Source organism: Dermacentor andersoni, chromosome 4 (genome assembly GCF_023375885.2).
Source record: "Dermacentor andersoni chromosome 4, qqDerAnde1_hic_scaffold, whole genome shotgun sequence".
NCBI lineage: Eukaryota > Metazoa > Arthropoda > Arachnida > Ixodida > Ixodidae > Dermacentor > Dermacentor andersoni.
The window spans coordinates 148,313,206-148,340,922 of NC_092817.1; the positions used below are offsets into that span (position 1 = coordinate 148,313,206).

General features: G+C 48.4%; 1 protein-coding gene across 3 annotated transcripts in view; it reads right to left on the minus strand.

The window, feature by feature from the left end:
• Positions 1-27,717, minus strand: part of LOC126537889 (E3 ubiquitin-protein ligase RNF19A-like) — a 123,958-nt gene that overhangs the window by 22,237 nt on the left and 74,004 nt on the right. For all 3 annotated transcript variants that reach the window (XM_050184988.3, XM_050184990.3, XM_050184991.3), the window contains exons 2-4: positions 8,574-8,826; positions 7,626-8,023; positions 2,940-3,142 (exon numbers count right to left, since the gene is read on the minus strand). In XM_050184988.3, the coding sequence (XP_050040945.1) occupies positions 2,940-3,142; positions 7,626-8,023; positions 8,574-8,792 (820 nt within the window). In that variant the 5' untranslated portion in view covers positions 8,793-8,826. The remainder of the gene's footprint in view (positions 1-2,939; positions 3,143-7,625; positions 8,024-8,573; positions 8,827-27,717) is intronic.

Here is a 27,717-nt window from a genome sequence, read left to right on the forward strand (position 1 = left end):
CCACAAGAATCTTTAAAAAGGGCCTTGTAGCAGTCAAGATAATTGCAAATGAAATTTAGCGAGGCCATGGTGCGAGGAGGTGAGCTACCCTCCTAGCAGCAGAGGCTCTTTTCTCCCGTTGCCTTGGTCATCAACTGCAAGTGGCATTCCTCCTCTACATCAGAGCTAGGGCCCCACGTGACAATTCTTTTGTCACGACCCCACCCATCTTATTTTTTCTCCCTCTTTTTTTGTTTTCTCTCTGCAGCGCCTTTCCAAACGGGGATTTGCAGAATCTGCATTTCACGGGCACAGCTCAGATCTTCTTCAAAAGCACTTCCCAACAATTCCGTCAGTGAAAAATTGGCTTGAGAAATCCACTTTTGCTCCAAGGGCACCTGCTTACAATATTATATTTTTGCTTGGGGATCCCCTCGATGTGTCACTGACGCACAATGATTACTTGAGTTGAAGGGTTGCACTACCATGCACTTTCTGAAGCCAGAAATGTGGAGTGTCAAGTTTAGAATACAAGGGTTAGCTTTCCCCGAAACATCTGGAATATCAAGCAAATGCCGAGAGGTTCCGCGTGAGTGCCACACCAGCCTAACCAGCGACGGCCCTTACAGCTTTTGACCTTTGACCTCAGGACTACCACAAATGCAGAGAGGCTGGTGTCCACCCAACCCCTTCTGCACATTCTTTCAAATTACTACTCTACAAAACTCTCGTCAGAATTAAACTTGGATAAACGGCCTTCTATACGACCTTCTAGAAACTTGTTACTTAAGATAACCCTGCAACATTTATTATCAACTAGGGTTTTGCGAATACCAAATAGCAGATTTCGAGTTGAATATTCAATCGAATCAAGAAAAGAAAAGCAGGATATTGAATGAAATATCAAATATCAGAAACTCTTTCAAAACATCTAATGCTTACAAATTTTGGCCAAGAAAACCCATGCTGCATAACAACAATGTGGCAAGGTATCAGTGACTTAGGAACATAGAAACCATGATATACAGAACGGTCTACTCTTAATAAAGGGAACTCCAAATTAGTAAGCCAGCGCTGACTACAACTCAGTTCTAATTAATGGAGGTCTGGAAAATGCATTTTGTTTGTTTATCGATAGAATATCTGTTGAATAGAGTTGAGTGCCTTTTTTCTTCTTCTGAATCTAAAGAATAAGTGGCATTATGTTGTACTAAATACCAATGAAGTTCCAGATTTGGTAATGGACCAGCGTTTTATGGCAATATTTCATTGCACAAGAAAGTACAGCTTTCCAGTTTTCCCTTAATCGCAGAAGGGATTTCTCATCTTTACGGCAGGTGGGTTATTGTAAGGCCAATCTGCTCGAAAGACGAAAGCGCGGACTGCGCGTCACGTGACTCAACAAACCACCACTCCGCGCATAGCCATCGATGGCGCTGTGTGTATCGGCCGCAGTGACTTGGAACCGATGGTATAGAGCAGGCGTCGTTTCAGTATAATGTTTGGTGCGATTTGCCACCTGTCTAAGATTCCAAAATCAGTAGGGACGCACCAAGTTCGCGCGACGCAACGCCACGACCTCGCCGCCATTTTGTCACGACGCCCGACGAAGCCAGGCTGATTAGGCCTAATGGCTAAGCAGTGTGGCCATGACGAATAAGCGCCGCTGACCGATGTGGCAATAATGGCAACGGGCCGCAAGCCGTCTCAGAATGCCTCCCACAAAAATAACCGAGATCATGTGTGCAGATTGACGGGTGTTGAAGCGGCGTTAATTTTTTGTCGCCGCGTATCCGACACCATCCGCCTTCCGCGGCGGTTAATCGGCCCGATCTTGGCACATGCTTTCGAAATTCCCGAAATATGTGCCATTTTTGTTGCCGTTCCTTCTGACCGCGTCGCGTTATCGTTTCTATCGGTGCCTGTCGGCCTGGACGAACCTCGCACGGACAGAGGCAGCAGACGCTGTTTGGCCGCAGTGGGGCGCTGTGCACATCTGCGATCCCTGCATCGGGCCGAAATCTGGATGTGCATGCAGTATAGGGCAGAAGCACTTGCAGAGACAAAGTCCACTTAGAAGTGCAGAAAGTTGAGCTATGTAGCTGGTAGGGATTCATCGTGAAAGAAGGTAAGGTGTGCAGATGCAAGAGCACGAGACGACACAAAGGCCGTGTTGTGTCGTCTGGTTCTCTTGCGTCCGCACGTCTTACCTTCTTTCATGACGGACGAAATCTGCGGCCGTGTCAGCCGGGTGGTCAGTCAGTGGCGTGCTCGGCGCACCTTTTGGGGCGAGAATAACGACCTGAAGAAATCAAATTGCGCTCCACCGAGCATGAGGGGCTACGAGCAGGTCCCTACGTCAAATACAGCGAATATTCTAATAGCAGACATACCGATTCACAAATCGAATTATATGCATGATCACTACACGGTTTGATTCGGTAGTGGTGTTGGCGAAACTTTATTTCCGAAAGGAGTCCTGAAGGACACCCAACTGCTCGTCAAGGTGTAGAGGGCACCTCCCACGTCGGCACGGGGAGCCCTAGGTTCTCCGCCACTTTGCGGGCCTTCTGGACAGCCCAGAGCTGGTATTGTAGCTGGCTGTTATATTCGAGTATGCACACACCCCTATTAACAACTGACCAGCTAGTGTCACACACACGAAAATCTCTCGAAATGCCCTCACTTTCATCAAACCGCAGACATTACAGGCTTTCGTTATTTCGCAAAATCTATTATCATATCCCAGAGCTCTGCCTTGATCTAATTTCCCCACCATATTTATATTCCTTCACGTATCAATAATAGTACGAAGGCTTGCCCGTACTCATTCCTCCCGCACACATTGGAAGACTGGAATCGCGTACTGGGATCATATCTGAATTATACAGCTGCCCTCTATAATGACTTCCGGTCTCGAAGGTACTAATAAATGAAATAAAATAAAACACGGCACTCACGCTGCAGGCCCTCATCATGAGGGAACCCGAGGGTCGAGCCGGCCTGGGCAGCGGGCCTGGAGGCGCGCTGCGCCCGGGCAGCATCGCAGGTCTGGTTGGGGTGCCACTCTTGTTTGCAGTGGTAGCAGAAGGCCGTGCTGCAACCGGGACGCTCGCAACGCAGCTTGGGGCAACTGGCACAGCCACTCGCTATCACCACGTAGCTGCACGTGCCACGAGGCAGCCATTTGTACACTCTTTGCCATAAACATTTCCTAAGCATTTTGGAACTTTTAACACTCCATGCTCACTACTTTTGTGTCAGGAATATGCATGCTGTTCACGACATGAAAGTACTAGAAGGTCAACACTAAATAAAGGAAACAAGCCCAAGATAGATGACTATTGTTAAGGGACAAGATATTAAAAGCCCCAAAGGAGGAAAACTTTCTTAAGCGTGTGTTGAGTACTGAAAGGGTGTATCAGTATACACACCAAATGTTGTGTGTGCTTTCAGACATTGTGTACTCCGAGTAATTTTGTCACACAACTGAACGAACTCATACACACTTCCGTACCCTCTGTACCCAATACCGTTTTTTTTTTCTTCTTGGAGATCAACAAACACTTACTACAGGCCATAAAAAGAAGAACAATATTTATGATGTTTCGAGACCCGTACAGGTCCCTTGTCCAGAAATGCAAAAAAAAAAAAGAAATGAATCTGCCAGACAAATACATCAATTCATTAAGCCATCTATTACGTATATAAGGCACCACCCAGCCTTTTTCGCATTTGTGAACAAGGCACCCGTAAAGGCGTCGAAACATCATAAACTATGTTCTTTCTGTTGCCTGTGACAGGTCTTTATTTATCCCCAAAGAAAAATATATGCCCCTTGCCAGGCAATGTTTATGCCCCTTGCCAGACGAAGTTTCGTCAAACCCTGGATTACCCGACGCTCTCCTATGAGGACCGCCACGGTACATCTTGATGCACTTGGCATTTCATAGTATGTACATATAAGCACCCCACAGTATTTGCACAATGTTGATGTGGGAAAAAAAAATTGCAACCGAAGGACGTATAACCAAGTGCAGGCATGGTGCGATGCTCTGAAGGCATTTGCAAGGTCAGTGGTAACAGTGCAACAACCTCATTCACATTAGACAAACACCGACCTGAAAGCAATGCCTTCCACTACCGAAAAGTTACCCATAGATGCTGGCAAAAAGATGATCGTTCCATGTCCATGGTGCACTGCACATCACCAAGCATCCACTGCACATCACCAAGCATCTCTCCTCTATTTCATACATAGCAGGCAATGCTACAAAAGGCTAGGGAGAATTTTCTCACTACTTGCATCCACCACAAGAAATAGTGCGCCCCCCGTGACAGAAAGACACACGGTAATCATCGTCTAATTCAATGCAACATTAACTATTATATTTTTATGCCGCAAAACATGACATAATTACTGCATGGAAGATGTCACGGATCTGAAACTATTTATCAACAAACAAGCAAAGTGACGCACTTCGGTGTCTAGCGGCCACAGCACACCACTTGCTTTTCCAACCGAAACGTAGCATATCGCATGCCGAAAGCACCAACACATACAAATACCTAATACGCAACTCGATGCAACCTTACGTCCACAAATTGTAGTTGTAATATATGTAGTAGTTATTCTGTAGAAAGTGCCACAGATCCAGGACATCATCATAATCATCATCAGCCTGGTTACGCCCACTGCAGGGCAAAGGCCTCTCCCATGCTTCTCCAACAACCCCAGTCATGTACCAATTGTGGCCATGTCGTCCCTGCAAACTTCTTAATCTCATCCACCCACCTAACTTTCTGCCGCCCCCTGCTACGCTTCCCTTCCCTTGGAATTCAGTCCGTAACCCTTAATGACCATCGGTTATCTTCCCTCCTCATTACAAGTCCTGCCCATGCACATTTCTTTTTCTTGATTTCAACTAAGATGTCACTAACTCGTGTTTGTTCCCTCACCCAATCTGCTCTTTTCTTGTCCCTTAACGTTACACCCATCATTCTTCTTTCCATAGCTCGTTGCATCGTCCTCAATTTAAGCAGAACCCTTTTCGTCAGCCTCCACGTTTCTGCCCCGTAGGTGAGTACTGGTAAGACACAGCTATAATACACTTTTCTCTTGAGGGATAATGGCAACCTGCTGTTCATGATCTGAGAATGCCTGCCAAACGCACCCCAGCCCATTCTTATTCTTCTGGTTATTTCACTCTCATGATCCGGATTCGCCGTCACTACCTGCCCTAAGTAGATGTATTCCCTTACCACTTCCAGTGCCTCGCTACCTATTGTAAATTGCTGTTCTCTTCCGAGACTGTTAAACATTACTTTAGTTTTCTGCAGATTAATTTTTAGACCCACTCTTCTGCTTTGCCTCTCCAGGTCAGTGAGCATGCATTGCAATTGGTCCCCTGAGTTACTAAGCAAGGCAATATCATCAGCGAATCGCAAGTTACTAAGGTATTCTCCATTAACTTTTGTCCCCAATTCTTCCCAATCCGGGTCTCTGAATACCTCCTGTAAACACGCTGTGATCCAGAACAGCCACACCATAAAATGCACAGCCGTAAATGTCTATCACCACACATCCTCGCACAGCTCCCACGGTGTCGTCTATTAAGTATATAACGGAGTATAGGGAACAAGTAGGGAACAAGTAGGGAGTATAGGGAACACTCTGTTACAAAGCCAGACATCAGGCTCAGCCTTTCCTGTCAAAACAGCACAGCTCAAGCAATGCCAGAGGGCTTTTCGCAAATGTAATGGGAGGTTATTTAGGCCTTTTTAGCGGAATCTGATTCAACGGTAGGGCACTTGGTGAGACAAAGACAAACACTGAAACACACACATACACAAGTGTGTATTTGCTTCAATGTTCATCTGTGTTTCATCAAGTGCGCTATCAATGAATCCATAATATCCAACTAGGCCACCATTCTCTCCTTTAGCAGAATGTTTCCTGTGCTTCGCTTAGTCTCACTGACATGGCTTCTGTGGTTCGTTAATTTTAAATTTGTTTTTCGTAATTTGATCATGTTGTACTGCTCTGATCACTTTGGCTTTTTCGTGCATCAATGAACGCCTGTGCGCAGGTGTTTTTCGCAATAAATATATGCAGCTCCAAGCTCAAGTGTGCGGCAGTTATTTGTGCTGGTTTCAGCTGTGCCAACCTTACTTCGGTTTCTCCAAGTTTCCACTCTCATGCACTAAAGCCTGGGACACCGCTTTACGTGTCTGGAGGACATAAATGCTGTTACGTTTCGCCTACAACGCGCGGTAATGCCGGCGCGGATGCAACGGACGCCGGGGCTTCGTTCAAAGCGGCGGACATTTTGGCCCGTTCGACGCCGCCGCAACGCCTCCCCGCCAAGCGTGTCCAGGCGTGTTTCAGTGCCACGTGTCTTCGTGTGTGCGTGTGTGTGTGTGTGCCCACGCTTGTCAAAGCGCGGCAGCCGGGGAGCGGAGCTCCCCAAGTGAGGGTTGGCGATGCGTCACTACACTCGGTTCAGCAGGTCTCTCGGCTCGACCGTGCGCGCCGTCGTGGGCTCATGCTCCGCCGTCCCGTGACCTTCATCCCGTGACCTTCATCCCGTGACCTTCCCTTTTGGACCGCGACGCCGAGAGTATAAGAGCAGCTGCCCCCGGACGCCAGGAGAGAGGCTCCGATTTGTACTGTTGAGTTACGTGCTCTCCCGTCTCTCCACTTCGGTCGACCTGACCGGCCGCTCTTTTGCTATGTTAGAATAAACAAGTTGTTCTGTTACCAGTCTTCTCTTGCTTTGCCGGGACCTTCGGATGCTTCCAGTGCCACAGGCCGCCAGGCCAACGCTACCCTTGGGGCTTGCGACCCATTGGCAATAACGGGCGTCAGCACCGAGACCCCAACAACTCGTGCTAGCGGTGCGATTCCTACAATGCCCAATATCTGCCAGAGATACACCTCTTTGCTGCCAGTATCGCAGATTAACCACAAACATACTTGAACCAGGGCAAATAAGTGCTTTCAGATTTGGGCATGACCGATGACTTTGAAAAGGCGAGTGCTTCAAGGGCAGGCAAAGAAGTGGAAAAGTTGCACGTTTTGTTGCTTCTGACATCATTGAGTAGTCAATTCATACCACTGCGACAACGCTGCAAGAACGATGAAATATGGCAACTAAGATTATTGGAAGTGTGAGCATGCTACAATGCATCAACGAAGCAATATTGTTGCCCTTAGACCTGGTAATTCATGTGAGACTATCTGAATGCCATCTTATGCAACCTATGCCAGCACTGCCATAGCATTCCGAAATAACCCCTCGATGACACCATTCTGATGTCACTTGCCCTCATCAGACCTTTTTAGCCAAGCATATACTGTTCATTGCACTCAGACATGAGTATTTTAACAAGTTGCACACGACCATTATGGAAGAATGCTATTGCATGTGCGCATGTTTTTTGGGCTGGCAGTGGAATGCAACAATACATCCACTTGGTTTCGGCCATTTGGCAGACTGCCAAGCCCTCATGTCTCCGGGACACGTGCCTGTAAGGCCCATGAAATGGTCAGCTAGAACGTTCTCATTGTTTCTGCTGGAGTCGGCATATGCCATGGGGAGACAGGGTCCGCATGCCAGTTCCATCAATGAAAAACAAGGGCTCACCCGCAATCTGGTGCAGGGCACCAACGGGCATCTGGCTCAGTGACGAGGACGCGGCGCAGCATGAAGCTCTCATATTTGGCCACCATGAGCTCGTCCTGGAGCAGGCGCCGGATGTCGCTTGGGTGCATGGGCTCCGAGCAGGCGGGGCAGGCGATGTTCACCCGGCTTTCGGATATCTCCACACGAAGGTACTGGCGCAGGCAGTCGGCGCAGGCCCGGTGCGTGCACGACGCAAGCCGTGGGAACGCCTCGGCCGGTGCCTCGAGCAGGCAGAGCGGGCACTCGAGCAGGCCGCCACCACAGCTCCACAGGGACTCGGTGTCCGAGCTGCCCTGGCGCTCGGCGGCACCCAGCCGAGACGCTGCACCACCGCTGCCGCCGCTATTCCTCCGCGTGTCCTGCAACGTGAGCGGGGTTGCAAACAGAATGCAGTACGAGCCTCGAATGAAGTTATACTAAAGGACATATGTTTACCACCAATGAGGCAAACAGCTAAAATGAACACAGATGACAACAATGTTGGTCAGTAGAGAATCACCCCTATCATCGCCTTTGTTTCTGCCTGTGGCATGCCTCTTTTAGCAGTAAATACATTTTTAGCAAACACCAACAAGGCCAAGATTAAGTTCTTCTCAAGAATATAATATTGCTCGCAAAATGTCTCTAAGCCAAAGTTCTCGCGGTGGCGTCCAACATAATATTGGACCATTATGGAGTGGACGTAAAAGCCACACAGTAGTGGCGTGGTCCTCAGCACCAGACTGTTCTCAGACATACAGGTGATTAATGGAGCGAGCCGATCAAGGCCAGCAGTAATCGCCACACAACACTATGTCAGTCTCCTCAGAAGCACGCTGTGGCCTGGGAACTTTTGCGATAGACAGAATGTCAACACAAACTCGACACACATGAGAGCCGACTCGGTCACCTGCCCAACACAACACGCACCCTATGCTGCTGTGGTGGCATCCGTTGCGGGGGCCGGACAGCCTGTTCGGCATCGTGGGGGGAGTTGCAGGAGCGGCCAAAGTTGCGCCGGTTGAGAAAGGACGATGACGAACCGAGCAGGCGTCGCAGAGAAAAGCGGCCGCCAGCCAGCGGGTGGCGCCGGGTGGGCAGCACACCGCCACCTTCGGGAGAGCCCGGCGCCCCCGCAGACGAGGCCATTGTTGGTTGCTAGTGGGCCCTTCCGCTGGTCAGCCTGTGTTGGAAGGAGAGAAAAAGGTTGTAGCCCATACTCAAAGGCTGAACTCAAGCAGCTGAATGCAGAGGCTTTATAGGATGAATTCGATAAGCAGTGCAAACAGGATAGCAGCATTTTCTCATCATCCTCTTCGTTACCTTGTCCCATCTTCACTGCTTCAAATTATGCTATACAGTATGAACCAAAATGATAATAGCAAGGGCTAGGACACTGAGCATTTGATGAGCAATGTGACTCAATTGCATTCTATTTGTGGATTAAAATCAACTGGAAGTGTGCTAGGACGCCTTGACAACAGACACGCAACGCACCTGCTGTTTGGTCTGCTGAAGCTCAAATTTTCACTTACTATTTGGTGGCAAAACATTAAAATATGAAGGGAAATGCTTTCTTTCTTAGACTACGTACCCATACTGCAGTAGCTCTGGTACTTTAGTATTAAGTCACTGTTTTTGTAAAAACGTGTCTTATTTTCCAGCCTACCGTATTAACTTGAACCTAATGCACACTTTCTTCTGGATAAAATGGGTTCGAAAATTGTGTGCACATTAGAATTGAGTACGACCCTAAATCTGTGCTACCATATTGCCATCGGCATTTCAAAACGGCCACCTCATACGCGCTTCAAGCCTAGCTGCCGTAGCTTCCTCCATGTGCTGTAGTACGGGTGCTTAGGTTACTGCACCATCCGTCTTCCCGTTTTCTGCGTCTGCTCTATCAGCATGGAAGTGCCGAATGCGAACATACGCCGAGTGTTCATCACGATACCGCAATTAAAAGGAAAGTGATCACTTGTGTGGAGACAGGCGGAAATCGGGCCGCATCACGAGCGTGCGGAGTTCGCAAAACTTGCATGCGGCACTGGCGCAAACGGGAGAGGTGTTCTACTCCGGCGGCTGCTACGTAGGTATGGACACGCGGCCCCTACCTTGAAAGTGACCTGCGATGGCGACAGTTTACGTATCTAGGTGTACCGCACTGTGTTCTTGTCGCTTAGTTCATGTTGAAGCTAGAGGCCACACAAAACTCAATTCGCTTGCTCCTGCTACCACACTTCTTCACTCCAGCGTTCTGATAAAAAGTTTCCGTGGTCATTGAGTGAGACATGCTCATGTTTGGTTGTGCGCGCATGACACCATGCTTGTTAATTTACTTACTAAGCGAATGTTTAAAAGTTTATACGGCCGATAAAACCACTATCCTTGCTTTTTGTATAGCTGTCTACTAATTTGCTATCGCAATTGATGCTTCGCCTTTTGGGCAACACTGCATTTCTTTTTTATTTACTGCAACTTCAGTGCACTGGGAGTAAATCTTTTGTTTTTCCAAATTAGAGAAAGTTGTATTTATGTATGAAATAATGAGGTGCGTGGTACTGTAATGGACTTTTCTTTTTTTGGTCATGGAAAATGAGTGCGCGTTGTAATAGAGTATATACAGTATGTCACAACTCCTCAGTGAGTCTTTCCTTTAGAACACAACGTAATCAATGTATACTAATCAACTATTAACAAGAGACAGGCCCTGTTCAAATTCCGTGATGCCCTGAAAAGATAGTCACTATAGAGTGCCTCAATGTCCAGGCGAGGAGAACATTGAGTCACTAACAGTGACTTCAAGGCTGTCTTTCATTGTTACGTGTTCTCTGGCTTACCAAGCCTCTACCTCACAATAATACTGACGTGGCTGGTATAAAATAAACGTGAGTTATGAATGCAGCTGAACAGTGCCCCTTTAAAAAATAAAACAATACTGCTGATATTTAATACTGCACCAAGAATGGCCGTACACAGGTCCACACACACATAGCAGTTCTTGCACTTGCATCTCACACGATCAGTATTGTAATCGTTCTCCTAGGACCAGGGCTATACTCTCACAATTTAAGCCGCTGATGTTCAGGAAACAAGATAAACGTTTCTGTTCTCACGGCACATAATTATTATATGAGGCGTAGAGGCATTCCAGCTGTGCTCTCACACTTTTGTTGCCATGGCTACAGTGCAGTGATGCTAGAGGTTTTCAAAAAACTTACTCCATGTCTTCCCACGGCAACATTTTTATAGAACATTTCCAATGCATGCTCTACTGTACCTTTTGGTTCAAATAAAAATGCCCCTTGTCTCTTTTCGCCTGACCGAGAGTCTGGTCAATGGACACCAACAGTAACCACAAGGAGGGCACGTCTACTTTTGTTTCGGTTTTTTTTTTAGAGCGCAACACTTAGGCGCCCGTTCCTGCGTTGAGAGTCTGCGTACCTCGGCGTAACAAAGCGAACGAGCGCAGCGAAGGACGAAAAAGCGAACGCAGGGAGCAGCAGGGGATGAAAGACAGCGAAGAAGCGCGTGGAGGAAAGCGGAGGAGGAGGATGCAGCGGAACCATTAGGTGGAAAGCGGCGGAGGAGTGTATGCCGAAGGCGTGAGAAGAAGTGCGTAGTGCTGCGCAAGACGTGTTCTGCGGCGACGATCGCTACGAGATAGCGCCAGGGTAGCGCGCGTTTTCACAGATGACGCCATTGATAAGGCATGCGGCGAGCACGTCCACCGATACCACATACGGAAAGAAAGCGCTGCAGGAGTGGACGTCTGTCTGTGGCGGCTGCTGTGAATCGCGCACACGCGTCACCCACACGCTGCCTCTCGCGATCTCCAAAGCGCCAAACTTCGCTCCGTCTGCAACGTGCCGCACGAGACAGATTGTCCGCGCCAGCCAACATATCGCGCAATGAAAACACACATGGAGCTACGCTCAAATTTCGCATTAGAGAGTATCGTAATCATCGGTGAATTATTCCTTCCTCCCCTGTCTCCATCTTAGACATGAGCATCAACACCATCCGGTCAGCCTAATTCGTGTATGCTTATTTCAGCGTTCCACCTTTAACTTTTGTGCATTCGGGAGGGGAGGATGCACACAGGGGGTCATTCATGAGCTAGACGCACTGCGTTTCTCTAATCCTGCCCTAAATGTTTCGTGTTCACGTGTGTAAAAGTTTTCGTAAGGGTTGGAACGTCACAGAATTCCACCAAGCAGCACAAGTAACAGACAAAGGTCTGTGTAATCAAGCAAACCACAAAGCGCAGAAAAGTGGCCCTTAACGACTGAGCGGACACGCGTCGCCATTTCACTAAAACGTGATGCGAATCAGACATTGCACATACGCATGGCGCAGTCCGGCGAAAAGCGATGCAGTTCAAGCCGCACCATAGCCATTCTTTTTTCAGATTTGCAAGGTGCACTTCCCAGAGCGGAGGGGAAGTGCTAAGTCGACCCTGGCGGCAGTGCAATGCCAGGGCGACTTGAGGCGCCCGAGGAGTAATCTCCGTCGTAGCACCGGCCGCAAAAATTGGAGCAGCTCGGAGAAGCTAGTTTGGCCACATTATATTACTATAAATTCCAAATATAAAATATGCATATAAAATATATATATATAAAATATATCGTAAGTGCATAACAGCTATAAAATATACAGCGAGTAACAAATATATATATTTATATGTGTGTGCGCCAAAAGTGGTGACTGAGAAGCAGCAATCACGCACATCCCTTCCTAAACGATGGTCCTTGTGGTGCCGGTAAGAATCTGTGTAAAATCTAAGGCTTTGCAGAAGATACTTCGTAATGGCTAGCGCAAAGTTCGCCACGAAGATGAAACAATCCCTTCAAAAACACCTGTTGGTCTAAATTGTAATTTAAATGTCTAATCTGCCTTAAAATCGACTATATATAACGCTCAAACAACCGGCACTGTCGCGGGCACGTGAGGAAAGTTTAGTGTCATAGCCGCGAGATGTCGCCACCACCGAAACGACTGCAGCGCGCCACGCGGTTTCCTCGACGGGGACGAAAATAAATTGCGCCTACACAGCGGCGCGCCATCCGACCTCGCTGGCCATGGCCTACACGACATAGCCTCGTTTTATTTTTCTGAAATGTTCACAACAAAGTGCGCATAAGAAGTGTCTTCAAGGTAGTTTGCTAACAGATGCAAGCGAATCTAAGTCACAGCGCTGTGGCGCTAATTTTCTTTTTCGGGGACAGCTGTCTTATATGGCATAAAAAGAAAGAAAAACTAGAAAGAAGCCTATAAATGCGAATACGATTCCGCACCATGCCGGAAAGCCAGCAAGGCTCTGTAATTAGGGCCTTCTTGACCACACGCTGAAGTCAGACTCTCCTGAAGTTAGGAGAGGGCACACATGGGGATGAGAGCACGCTCATCGCGTCCGGTTTTTTTTTTTCTTTTTTTTTTTAGCTAGGAAAGGTGTAGATAAGTATAGCAAAATAGGTATTGGCGGGTGGTCGTTCTTGTCGCGTGCTCCATTCCAGCGTGACTCGCTGGTGGTGAGCAAGGATAATTAATAGCGACGGTAAACAAGCGCTTACAGAAACTAGGCCTACAGACAACGTAAGACATTTCTCGTTTTCTTTGTTGCCACGCCCAAAACTAAACGGGCGTAAAATTTAGCTTCCGAGGTAACTTGCCCGCAGGGGCGCAAACAAAACCCACGAAGTCACCTCGGGGGCTCGGCGGCGCGCTTAGTCCCTGCGTGACTTACTCGCGCAGAATGAGGTCGAGCGAGCAGACGACGCGGTCCAGAAACGAACGAATCTACCGGGCTCATTCGAGATGACACGGAAGCAAGAGTGAAAAAGCTTTTTTTTTTTTTTTTTGCCTCTCGTATTTCATTATGGACCGAAAACAAAGAGAAAACACTGGAAAGTTCCGGTTCACCCTCACTTCTCACTAATTTTTTTTTTCTTTCCCGGTTTTTGGAAGCCATGTTAAGCCGCGCAAGCGCTTTATTAGTAGCTGCCACGGACACATTAGCCGACGAGCACGCGCCAGTGCACAGCTGCTGGCGCCCTTACATCGACTATCGCTCAAAAAACAAAAAGAAAGGAAGAAAAAAAAGACAGAAAACCGCCATCCACGTGAACCTCCAAGCATGCGACAACAGCGTGGTGAAGCGAGCGAAATAATACAAGAGAACGCTCCCCCTCTGCCATGCACATGCACGCATCGCCACATGGCCGCCGGCGCTCAGCCTTGAGATGCCACTTGTATAGTGCGAGTGGCACGCTGAAAAGTGCGCCTGCGCAAACTCTCTCTCTCTCTATCATAAGTGAGGGCTTATACGCAGTTGCATGGCTCGTTGCACACACTAGTCATAATTAAAATTAAATTATGGGGTTTAACGTGCCAAAACCCCTTTCTGATTATGAGGCACGCCGTAGTGGAAGACTCAGGAAATTTCGACCACATGGGGTTCTTTAACGTGCACCTAAATCTAAGTACACGGGTGTTTTCGCATTTCGCCCCCATCGAAATGCGGCCGCCGTGGCCGGGATTCGATCCCGCGACCTCGTGCTCAGCAGCCCAACACCGTAGCCACTGAGCAACCACGGCGGGTAGTCAAAATCGGCACTACAGCAGGTTTTCTCGACAAAAAAAGCCGAACCTGGATTTATTTTACATGCCCGAAAGAGCCTGGACCTTCCAGAGGGGAGTGATGCGCATGCGCACAGCAATAACACGACTACTTGTACGCTTTCATATCAATTTCAACATAAAGGAGGGTGTCTGCACTACACTGGCACATTAAAACAATATCTTCCCCGGATTTTCCCCGACTCGTACTATGAAAATTCCTTGGCAGCCTGTGATATTGGAGGTTTGGGTGCAAGGAATAACACGGTGGTTTGTAAAGCTTAAATTATACTACATATGCCAGTCCATAATTTTCAGACAACCACGATTAAGCTGTAAATCGGGTTGGATGCATTACTATTTACGACCGAATCATATGTTCCACAACGTTTTAACCAGCCGCGGCGACAGACTCTCACGCTCACAAAACCAGCAAAAGACACCACTATTCGTGGAGTGTGTAGGTTCAGTTGAGCACTTCAATTCCTTCTGGCGTAACACTATAGCTTCGCATCGCCATGACCGCTGAATTTCTCTGATTCAAAGGTACCGTGATGAAAGTGCCACATTGCTTCTAATTCAGGCACATATAGGGTGTGTCCTAAAAAACAAAATACGGAGGCGGCGACGCCATGTCCTGTAAGCGCCATGCATGCTCCCATCGCACATCGCGCTGGGATCTGCACACATATCCTGTGACAGCTAGCGGTACCATTGAAGAAATCGAGCACGATATTCAATCGTGTCTGAGCAGAAAGTATATTGAAAGAAACAAGGCGTTTGTAGAAACAACCAAATTTTTACAAATTAATTCTGTAAGGGCAATTCCACTTCCGGAGTTTGACTACTCGAAGAGGTGCGCAGGTTACATCCATATGGAAATCGACACGAGCAATTGACCAATCAACTAATTTTCCCTAGTTAATCTTTAATCTAATCACTCCAGGGTACACAAGCTGAGGTAGAGGGATAAGGGGAACACGAAGCCCGATTTGTGTTTTTATAACAACCACAAGCCAAGGAAAAAGCGGTTTCCAAATTTTCTTCAAACTGAAAAAAAAAAGGGGGGCATAGGAATTTTACTGTTGCTTAACGGAAACCTAGAAATGGTAAGGAAAGGCGGAAAATAAAAGTGGAAGCAATGCCAACTTCCCGCCAGTGAGGGCCGAACCCAAGACTGCAATGACGCATGCTAACGATCTATGCTCCACTAACTGAAGAATGTGACGACGGCTGTCCATCGGTCCATGTAACTGGTTAATTGTTGCACACGCATATTGGACCTGTAGCCCCAAGACCGTCAGTTGGCTTCGTGGAGTACACACTGCAATTTATCAATTTGAACCGTTGAATTCGTAAGTTGTTGTAAGAGGAATTCTGATGCTGGCGGTATTTTCGAGATACGCGCTTCCAACTGTACGACCAAATGACTCGGTGTTCCAATTAAACTCGCCCTGCGTGCTTAATGGTTGCGTAACTAATTCGGAGCTGTGTAGATGAAGGCAACTGTCTATAAATAAACTTGGGCTAGCCTCAAAATTCGTTACGAGCGGACATGGCTCGAGAACTCATAGGACCCGAATTTACATCTGCCCTAAAGTGATAAGCAAAATAGTGAATAAAATTGCTAAACATCTGCTGTGCTTGCGCACGCAATTATTGTCAACTTTATCCAGTAATCATACAACAGGCAGTAGAATGGTGCTGCATGGTTTTGGTAATATGTATATATTTAAAGATCAAGAAAAGATACAATTTACTTATTTCGTAGTTTTTATAGCTTTTTTTTTTGTTGTTGTTGTTAGGAGCACAGACATTGAATATCGCGGCAGAAGTGAAGTTGCGAGGGGGGCCATGTTCGTCTGATGTCGGCAATACGCTACACAACAAGGTGTAGCGAACGATCAGTTGCTTCTTATTTACTGCTCTTGCAAAAGTGAAACATATAACGCAATTACGCTCACCATTAACGCGTGCCAAGGAGTTTGCAACTGCGCTCGGAAGACGCCGTTATACTAATCGATGCCGCTCGTATAATAACTCCACAGCGCCGCTTCATACAACGGACGTTTCAATCCGCAGTGTACCCACAAAACTTCCGACAGATATGCAGGAGTAATTTTTGACGAATATATACGTTTAAAAACATACTGCATACGAGAGGATCGAACCATTCGCCCCCAGCTTCGCCTGCACAGCGAAGTCTACCAACAAGGCGGGACGCACTCGCGAGTGAAAATGTGTCCGTTGTTACACTGATGCAAATCTCTTCAAATGAAAACGAGAAAATCAGAACGGGTTACGTGTGCCTCGAGTCACTGACCAGACGAAAATCTCAGCGCGCGATGCATACCGTTCGTAATAAAGTACAATAGCAGCATGCTCTCTTTCGCGCTGCTTCCCGTTAAACTCAAGTTGACGGACGTTGACCACCTGCTGCGGATAATTTGAGGCTGTGGCAGACGTTACCACACAGCGCCATCCTATACTCGGAACCGGAAAAAATAAGGTCAAATACGCTGTCATTCGTCTATAGCTTAAAGCTAACCCATGCTACAGCGCAACAGCACCCGGCCGGCATGTTAAGGAGTGTCAGCAGGTGCAGCGTACAAAAACCCCGGATGTTCAAAGCCTGCATCGAACATGGCTTTGAAAGTGGTACGATCGCGCGCCGCCAGCTTGCCCGTGCGCCAGTGGGGGTCACGCGAATAACGTCAATCGCCGAACCAAGCGTGTATGTGTGTGTGTGTGTTTGAGCGCGCGCACACACACACGCACACATACACACTAGGAGAGGGGCCTATTCAACGACGCCCGAGGACTTTTTTACGCAGAACGACCTCCACCCCCACCGTTGGGCAAAAGAAAGGTGTCAAGGGGAGCAAGATCATCCCTGACATCCATCCGGCTACAGAACGGCGCGGTGTCGCGGCAAATCCAATCTGTCTGCTTGGATACGACGCGTTCATACTCCGCAGAGTTTGATTGGTTAGTTAGTTGGTCGATGGAGTTCAGCCCTGCGATGGCTGACACATGGTATATGCTACATCGAGTCTGATAGCTACAAAAAAAAAAAAAATATTATTTACGCTCCCGAAATATAAGGTATCTTTGTACAGCGCTTATGATACGTACGAGCAATATTTTTTTTTTTTTTTAGTGATTGGTTCAGCAAAACAATTGGTAGTTACTATACTAATAGTTTCCACTCCAATAAGATTTTATGGTTATTGCTATCTCACTCTCTTATTAGAAACATTCTCATCGTACAAATGAAGTCTTAAACAGGTTATTTTTAGGTTGTTTCTTTTTTTTTATGCGGATATCGTGTGTCACAGTGTGTGGGCACACAGCATGAAGGGTGAACGTCCCAAAAGTAACACTGAGTGGTCGTGCGAGAGACGCCCCAGCGCAGGGTCGAAGCGTTCGGCACACGAGCGTTTGTTTTTCTGCATTCCACCCTTATTAGAATGTTGCCGCCGGGATTCGAACTCGCAACCTCGAGCGCAGCAACAGAAACTCAGCCGCCGCGTCGGGTAGCCGCAGATCACCTACCGAGGTTATGTAGGGAAAAATTACCACAAAGAAGCCAGGGAGGAAATTAAAACCGTGGCCGTACACGGTCGGGTAGCGCACATTCGAGAAAGGGGGAGAAAAAATAACGAGGCAGCTAAGTACATGCGAACACACACACTCGCTATAGCCGTCACAAGCGTTCTTAACAGTGCATGTCGCCTTCAAGAAGCGATAACGGGGCTTTTGCGGTCCAGTGCGCGCAAGACATGCTTATTAGGCCAAGGGTCCCCTCCTACGAGAGTAGTTTGTCATCCGAGCGGCTGACATACACTAGCTCACAGAGAGGCGGTTCTAACAGCAGTGCGCAGTTGCCCGGATACGAGTGACCGCGGAACGTGCTTGGGGAACGGCGCTGGTGCCTTTTTTCTTTCGACGACCTCCCCATACAGTCAGAGTGACTCCGTGCGCTTATACATTACGAGGCTGGAAGGTCAGAACCGCATTCAGAAAGAGACTAGAGGGAGAGCGAAAAAAAAAAAAAAACAAGCCAGACCACTGCACCGGAAAGTACAGCACGCCCGAGCATGAAAGCGCATCCAGCAAGGATGGCCTCACGTCGGCGCCTTGTTTGTATGTCAATTTAGTGAGCGAGGTCAGCATATCTGTTTTTTTTTTTTTTTTTTCTGTCACCGGAGCCGAGTTCATGAATCCAAGATCAGGAAACGGGAAGCCACGCGAAACAGAGAGAAAGAGTGTGTGCGTGCGGTGTGTGTGTGTGTGAGAGAGAGAGAGAGAGAGAGAAAGAGAGACCAAACACCCAACAGACAGCGACCCCACTCTTTTCCTCTTTTTTTTTCCTCTGCGAGAAACCAAATACCGGCCACACCCACGCAGAGCGGTTTACTTTCTTCTGCCCCCAACCCTCTCCTCCTCCTCTCGCACCCCGCACTATTACAGCCACGGCCGGCAAGGCACGACGCGCAGTCCGCCCGCTACTATATCGAGCCCCGCGCAGCCAGCTGCGGTCGTGTACAACCTTGTACCAGTAGTAAAGGTCCCCCCCCCCCTGGCGCCGCGTCGGTGCAACGCACCGAACCGTGAAACGCATCCGCCACGGAACCGAAAGAGAAGCGCCGGACGAAACGCGAAATAACATGCACACGCGCATGCCGTATGCGAGTAAAGAAAGAGAAATGAAGGCCAAACAAGACAAGCAAACAAACGGCACACAAACATGATACGGTAGTAGTAGTAGGGGGCGACCTTGCGGCGCTCGGCAGATGCGCGCGCCACGCCTGCGCGAACAGCGCGGCCACCGGATGCACGCGACGCGCGGCGCGGATCCGCGCTTTTTGCATCACGCGCTGCGGCGCCTTCTGCCACGAGACGCCGAGCGACGACGTAGGCATCGCGCAATGTGCGCGAACCCACGCGCACGCGACAACCACCGCCTACAGACACACCCGGCCGGGAGAAGACGGAAAGTGATGACCGGCAGGGACCGCGCCCCGCCAGAAAGATTGCAGCAGCGACGGAAAGAAGGCCGGGGGCAGGGGGGCGGAGGGGGGAGGGCATATGGAATGGTGGCTTGCACAACAGCGTGTACGCCCGGAAGGCGTACACGCTGTACGCTATACGCATCGTCGTGATGCGTATAGCTTCGTAGGAGGTGCCCGTAGATTGATTGATTGATTGATTGACTGACTTGATTTGCTTGGCCGCTACAAACATTCGGCCTATACGGCTAAAGGGACCTTAATAGAGGCGCCACGGATAGCCACCTAGCGGGCGCTTCGAACAGCACGCGCGGGAGCAGTAGCAGACAACCCATTGCAGCAGGGATGGCTGAAAAGAATTAAATTATGGAGTTTTACGTGCCAAAACCACTTTCTGATTATGAGGCACGCCGTAGTGGAGGACTCCGGAAATTTCGACCACCTGGGGTTCTTTAACGTGCACCTAAATCTAAGTACACGGGTGTTTTCCCATTTCGCCACCATCGAAATGCGGCCGCCGTAGCCGGGATTCGATCCCGCGACCTCGTGCTCAGCAGCCCAACACCATAGCCACTGAGCAACCACGGCGGGTGCAGGGATGGCTGAAGTTCGCGGCTATGATTTCTTCTCTGTTCGAGTGCCAGACTGCTTATTCTGCGGTGACAGCTGTAGAGAAGACGCTGACCTCTGTGGGAGCGGGTATGAACACGACGTTACCGGTGTTTGGGACAACATGGTCCACATACGTGTCAGGTGCGTCCCGCAGACAAACGCCATAAACCCCTTTTACATGAAGTGGAGCTCATGTTGACTAGCCGATAAATTTTGTTGAGTAATGCGATGTCTCGATCGCTTTTTTTTTTTCTACCCTTGCCGTAATGTTGCTTCTGTACCTCAATAATAAGGACCCGTCGTTAGCGCCGACTCATATCAAACAAATACGCACCGTGCGATGTCTGCATATGCCGTTGTGGTCTTTCTGCCGATGAATACATGTGACATCGCCGAATAAGGGCAGTCAAAGTCGCCTCAAGAAGAGTAACTGCGAATTGACTGATGGAAACGTGTACACTAGTCAACGAAGTCACCAAACGCACGGGTTAATAAAAGCTCGTGTTAGCGCTGTACCGCCGATGCAATTCTGCTGTATACGCCGATGAACTGCGGTTCGCACTGCAGTTTTTGCAATTTTAGATTCCCCAAGGGGGCTGCTTGGAAACGTACAAAGCTAAAGTCTGACTAACCTTTCAGTACTTTTCTTTATGTTACTAGAGAGAGGTGCCACATGATATATTTAAAGGCAGAGCAGCGTCAGTCAAAGTAGATGAGCGCTGCCGGCAAGGGCGTGTTTAGTTCTCTGTGGCGTAAGCGTATAATAAGAAAGAATTCAGTTGAGTACAAAATTCACATGCAAGAAGGGACTACGTTGTGAAACAAACAAATCACTCGGTGTGGTAGGTCTGCTCAGACAGCATCGAGTTGTCATGACTTCCCAAACGTGGCATGAACTTTTCAGGGAAGAATGGAACAAAAATACCATACGCAGCAACTACTAGCAATTCTCGCGCCCTGAACTATCTATTTTCTAAACACATTTCCCAAAAAACCACAATATCTAAGATGCCCTGGGGCGAAAAGAATAAAGCTGTCAGAGAAGCACTTACTTGGTATAATTCCGATAAGGCACAGCGTGATTTATGCCCTTTACAAACGAAGCAGGGTGAAAACCTCGCAGCTCAAAAGAATCGGCAAGAGTTATGCATGAAGCAACTAGCAACAGTTTAAACATGTGCGAAGCCACGCATAAAATACATGTAAAAATATGAAGTGCGCGACAGCTGGTGCGAGCATTTACCGGGCCACATAAAAGCAATCAATTTCAGTTCTTGCAAACTTCAGTAGCGTTAACATACAACAGAATGCGCTCGTGCAGCCATGCTGCCTAGGTAGCGCAACGCGGTAAGGACGCGGAAAACAATATAAGCGGCAAACGGCATTCCGGTCAGCGAAATGCCTTTAAACTACATGTTGCACTGCAGACGAACTTCGTCGATTACGCGTCTATGATCGAGTGGGAAAAAACACCGACGCGCCAAAGGAAAGGATGAGCACAAGAAATTTCCCACCGAAGCGGCGATTCATTGCTATCGTTGCTCCCACTGATGAGGCTTTTCGGGGAATTATTAGAACCGTATCGCCGGCACGTTCTCGCCGGTAGTTTGAGCCCCCCACCCTGCAACAATTCTTCTTCGAAATTCCTTGAAGCTTCGCCCACCCCACACATGCAAAGGGTGTTGCCTATTTTGCTCTGAAAACATGAACAAGACAGAGGAGCACTAACAACGACGCAAAAACTACGGCGCGCGGCTGGCTCCTCTCCCGTGTGTTCTGCGCAAGGCCACCACCAGTGGCGCGCGCGTCGGTACGCACTACGCGTGGCAGACGCTGTATCCGAGGGCTCCCGACTGATTTCGACCACCCGAACTAATTACGCGCACTCAAAGCAAGGCAGTCTATTAGACGAGCGTTTTGGCAAGCTGTGCCCATCGATATGCGGTCGAGGATCGAATGCACAACCTCTCTCAATTGCTCATCGTCGAGATTTGCCTTACAGCCATCACGGCGGTTCAATAAAAAGATCGCGGTATAAAGTCGAAGAACAAAACTCAGCAAGTAAGCGTATTGTATTCCTACAGCCCCAGACACTTGGGGGAAAGAAAATAAAGACGATGCAGGTAACAAAAAGAAGCCTCGACACTACCACTCCTGTATCGCCAAGCATGCGAGGTGATTTACTGCGGTGATCAATCGGATTATCTCTCTCTCTCTTTCTTTCTTTCTTTCTTTCTTTCCCCCCACATAATCGAGGATAAATCAACATGAGTGCAGCGTGTCAGAACACATGGTCGCAAGCACGCCGTGCGGCCGCAAATTATAGCCGGGCGCGTAATTAATCGGCGCAATGGTGCAATCTGCCGGAGTCGAAACCCATCGAGCCTATGACGTATTAATCTGTAAACTTGACGGCCGATGGCGACAGCGCGCACATATCGATAAGCACGAAGGGGGCAACGCAGGAAGTCTAACAGCACTTGACGTTGTATATATAGCGTGCAAATCCCGCCCGTTGCGTGCACCACAAACAAAAAGAAAAACCCAGCCGGGCTGCGGACTCCCCGAGCACACACGGCTATTTTTCGCCGCCTCGCCAAACACGCACGCAGCCGTGGAATGTATAACGATCGGCGCCGGTTGTGCGAGCCCTCGTCACGCTATAAACTCCGCGCATATAAACCGAGCGGCTCAAACTTCGGGGTGGCCGCTGCACCATCATCGGCAGAGGATTGACTTCCATTTTCGGCAACGGGACCACAGAAATGCGCCGGCGGAAAGGTCGCCACCTCGCGGAGTCTCGCACCCCCGCAGGCGATCACTTACGCACTATTCTGGACACCGCCAAATACCGCCACGCTGCCGTTTTTTTTTTTTTTTTTCAGCCATCAATCAGATCTGCGAAGACGGGGAAGTTCGACGAATAGGTCATTACCAGTGCAATTCGAGAACGCTCTGGAAGCACCCGGGCCGTCCAAATCAAACGCCGACCAGAAACAACGTCAACATCTCGATATCGATCGGCGCAGTGCCTATAATATGGCACGACAAACGTACCTTTTATAGCATACTCATTACCGTTAGCGCGAGATAGCACACTGCGCTAACTGAGCCCCGTCGCAGCACGGAGGAAAGGATAAGGAGAGAGTATTGCGCAATACGATTGAGGCCTATATGTATCGGCCCAACACGTGATCGGCGCGTCATAAATCGCGGAGGGTTTCCGTGCCCTCCGCAGGCAGAGCTTCGACAGGGCAGCCGAACAAGTGCTCATCGATTAAAAACTACCGGGAACCAATACATATCCGGCAAATAAACTTGTCGCGTGTTGGGCCGACACTGCGAAGGGAATGGCTTCCCAAGGCTGGCAGCGTCACGCAATTAAAGGGAAGCTTTAGCTCGGGTCCTCCTATTTAAATACACGAGAAAGGATAAATCGGTTTTCCCGGAAACCAGTGCACCAAATTTGATGAGGCTTGTTACATAGAAAAGAAAAATGTTAAGATAATATCACATTTGTGCAAATTGGACCTAATACTAGATCTGAAGCGGACAGATTTGATATATTATACATGGCTTTCAAGTAGACCACTAATTTGTGAGTAGAACTGTTGCAATATCCTTGTAAACAATGAAACGAATTTCCGTAACAAATAAATTGACATATCAAATTTGTCCGCTTTGGATGCTCTATAATGGAGGAAGTTTACAGAACTGTGATACCTGTTCAATGTGCAGAACTACTAATTTGTAAACTTCGTGCTATTTGTTTCGAGCTAACCAATTTTTGAAAGTTCAATAGAAATAATTCAGGCCCTAAATCAATATGCCGTTTCCAATTAACAGTCACTAGGATTTACCTTTTTCTCTCAAATGCACCAAACTATACATTAAAATCGCCCAGTGGTTACCTCAGTCCTCAGAAAAGCGTTTCTGCGTTTTACGTGTATATATAAATAGGCGGCAACGGAGTTGGGCCCGACCTAATAAAGCTTCCTCTTAACGCTCCTTCGTAGTCCTTCATCCCACGACCGCGCTAGCTAGTACCACTTCTACATACAACGGCGCTGAAGTCGATAAGATGCAACAATCAATGCGCGCTACGGACTTATAGCTCAGGCAACGGCATCGTGTGGGGAAGGCAGACATCACGAGAAGGGGGCTCTACTTAACCATACAAGATCGGAGCAACGTATTTCGCAACCCCGCAAGCTTCCGCAAGACTAATCGTAATGCTTCAGCTATTCACTTGCCATTATAGTCTCTTCACAGGAAAGTTTCGGACCAGCTGTTGGCTTCTTCACGTCGTCAGCCATCCACATCCTCGCTCATGTAACAACAAGCCCTCGGCTTCACCGCCGTACGGGGCTTGAAGCGGGCGTGGTGGCAAATGGACCAGAGGCAATAGGAAATGTACAGTCGCAGCAGCAGACGTATAACTGAAAGCGCTTGGAGACAGCCGAAGAACTGGCGCCTTGAAGTTTACATATAAACCGAAAGAAGCACTATAGGTGCGAGCCTATATATGTACACTGCTAGCCAGTGTATTCCCGCATAAAAACGTGGACGAGAGAATTGACGGCAACTGATTTTACTTTTTCTGTCCTGAATGCACGAAGCTTCGTGAATAACCATTGTTTATTACACGCTACACGCGGCCGCACTGAGAAACGAAACTACGGGCTTACAATGCCCGAAGGATCGCGGGAACGCGAACACGCGCGGCAGGGCCCACTGCCAAGTGCGCAGTCGCGTCTCCGCGGTGTCGCGTGAGCGCGCGGCTCCGTTTACACGGGACAACTTCCGCATGCGTTGTAGCCGCTGGCGTGTAGCTTAGTAGTAGCAGCAGCAGCAGCGTGAACACTGCCCAGATTCGCGGTTTCTATGTTAATGGAATCTTTCATCCGCTCTGCGGCTGCACTGTACAGGTGGCGTTCCAAACCACGGTCTAGCGACGACACGCTTCCGAGTAACAAAAACTGATCTCGAAGGCCATGCTTTTTGGGGCTGCATGTACGGGAAGTGATTGCAGGTACAAGTCATAGCTGCCACGTTTTAGACACCGCCTATTTGTGACCCGACTGCAGGTCGCGCGTATTGGGCGCTAAAGTTGCCCAAGAAAACATACTTCGTCCAGTGTAGTCAGTTATAGTACACGCTACTGTGCTCAATTTATAAATAAATAAATAAATTGTGCCACGCGTATTGCGTTCATGTAGCTTTCTTGTGCACTTCAGTGTAAAATTAATTTATCCAGGAGCGTGTTTTACTGGTAGGTAATTGCTGCCAGCTGGAAGGTCCTAAATAGTGACAGGTTATTGCAATTCATGTTCACCTTGTTATCTGCTAAATTTAGCAGGCCCCTGCAGATGATTTCAGGACCCGCGTGCGAAAACATTACGTGGCAATGAAGGGAGCTCGACGTATACGTGGGCGCAGCTTGTGCAGATGTATCAGTGCGCCAGGAAGTCGGCAGAGCTTGACAGCACCTCCAGTTTTCAAGCAACAGATACCGGATCAGCGTGCCTTCCGCGTGCGACGGTTCCGCATTCGCCGAAAAGCGGATGCGCGGGAAAAAGAAAAGGAAAAGTCCGATGTAAAACCGGTCGCATGGTGGCGTACTTAAGCCTTATCACAATACAAGCGCTGTACCAAAAGAAATTTGAACGAATTCTGGGGTTTTATGTGCGTTCCAAAACCACGATTTGATTACGAGGCACGACGTATACGTGAGTACAGTGGCTAGAATAGGCACTGTAACGTGGGGGACTCGAAATAAATAATGACGCCCCTCCCCCCCACCCAATGCACGGGACGGGGGGGGGGGTGCGTTTCGCCCCCATCGAAAAGCGGCCGCTGCGGTCGGCACTCGATCTCGCGACCTCGTGCTTAGCAGCGCAACCTCATAGCCGCTATAAGGAACAGCAACGGGTGTATACCAGAGAAATACACCGTTTTCTGTTCGCCAGCTTACACAAGCTAACTTGAATGAGAATGCGGGACTGCTTTCAGGAGCACTACCATGTGTGCGCGCTTTACCTCCATGAACACAGCTTCCCTTACATTGCCAGAGAAAGTTGTCCGCGAGATACCACCGGTTTTGTTCGCGCCTCGGCAGCAGAAAACCTGCGGCCTCAAGAAATGTGCGGTTATGGGTCATGTCGGCTTACTAGGCTAAAGAAGAAGAGAGCAACAACAAAAAAAGTGTCTCCAAGTTGGCCCAACGCACGATACGCCCCTTTCTACGTTCTCAAATAAAAGAAGCGCGTAACATGTCCCCAGCCCAGAAATTTATAGCTTTCCGTAATAACGTACTATCGCGCTCAATATGACTGCAAGATAACTTGAAGGGAAAGTTGGTGTCTACTGTACGAAAGGATTTCTTTCTCTCTCTCAGAATAAACAGAGAGTAAAACATCTTTATTAATAATATTTAATAAAGATGTTTTACTCTCTCTTTATTCTGAGAGAGAGAAAAAAAATCATTTCTTACAGTTGTGAGTATAGCGCCTCCCTTTACGTCTCCTCTTTCCTTTCGTAGATTTTTCTTTTTCCTTTCCTGAATTTTCTTTTACGGAGATTTGGAAACCTATACACACCCTCAACTTCTTGTTTCACCGTAAGTAAACTTACAGGTGCCGCCTTTCGTGTAAACAGCGGTGCTACGCATACCAATAGTTCGAGTGGCGTTTAGTTCACCAACCTTTCATGTGTCGGCGCTGCACGCATACATGGGCAGTCCGGAGCACCCCCCCCCCCCCCCCCGCCCTCCCCGCCGGGTATAACGAGCTACCGCGTTGCATTAAGCGCGACGGCACGACGAAATTATAGTGCGCAAATTTTGTCATTGCAGAGGGAAAAACTGCCGAAAATCGGCGGGCGCTTGCCCTTCATGCTGCACTATGCCGCTGCTCGCCGTTTGTCTCTGTCGACCCGAAGAAGCGGAAGGGTCGATCGTCATGCCTACAAATAGCGAAGCGAGTCTTTTATAGGCTTTCCGAGCTCTAAGCGCCGCTTTCTCGCCCGCGATATACACTTAGGTATGTAGATTCATGCGCACCAACCAATTCCCTTGATTGGAGATCGCAAAGGTTAACTATTTCGAATGAGAACGCGCGCACAGACCTCGGAGCATAGATAAGCGAACTGGTCAACGCGCCTGTTCAGAACCTAGGTTTCCCGGTGTATAATTATGAGATGCGCGCTGTGCGTATCCCGCGGGGGAATATCTATATGCGTTCCGTGCGGGCGCGTCAGGGAAAAAGGCACGAGAAGACGGGATCAAAGAACTTGAGGGAACGGCGAGCGGGGGCGCACCTGCAGGTCTCGACCAGACACGCATATAGGTTACCCAGGAAATGTAATTAAGTTACTGAGAACGAGACAAAAAAGAAAAGTTCGGTATATATAGGGTGCCCCTGCCTCCTACCCCCTTCATTCCAAAACCGTAAAACATGTCCGAGTAGACAAATCAAATTGACTCGTTATTTGGAAGTTACAAGCTACGCAGGTCACGTGCTTATACATAGACAACGAATTCACAAAGTCTAACGTAACAAAAAAAAAAGACATTACAAATCTTTCTGGAAGGGTTGTGCTTTTGCGGCGGTTATGCGCATATCCTACAGCACTCCTCGATCCGCTATAATATATATATATATATATATATATATATATATATATATATATATATATATATATATATATATATATATATATATATATAGACAACGTTCATACGCGTCACGACACGCGCTATCAACGACCTCCGAAATCAACGAACGTCAAGATCCGCCAGTATGCACACACCACTGGCCCCGTCGAGACACCAG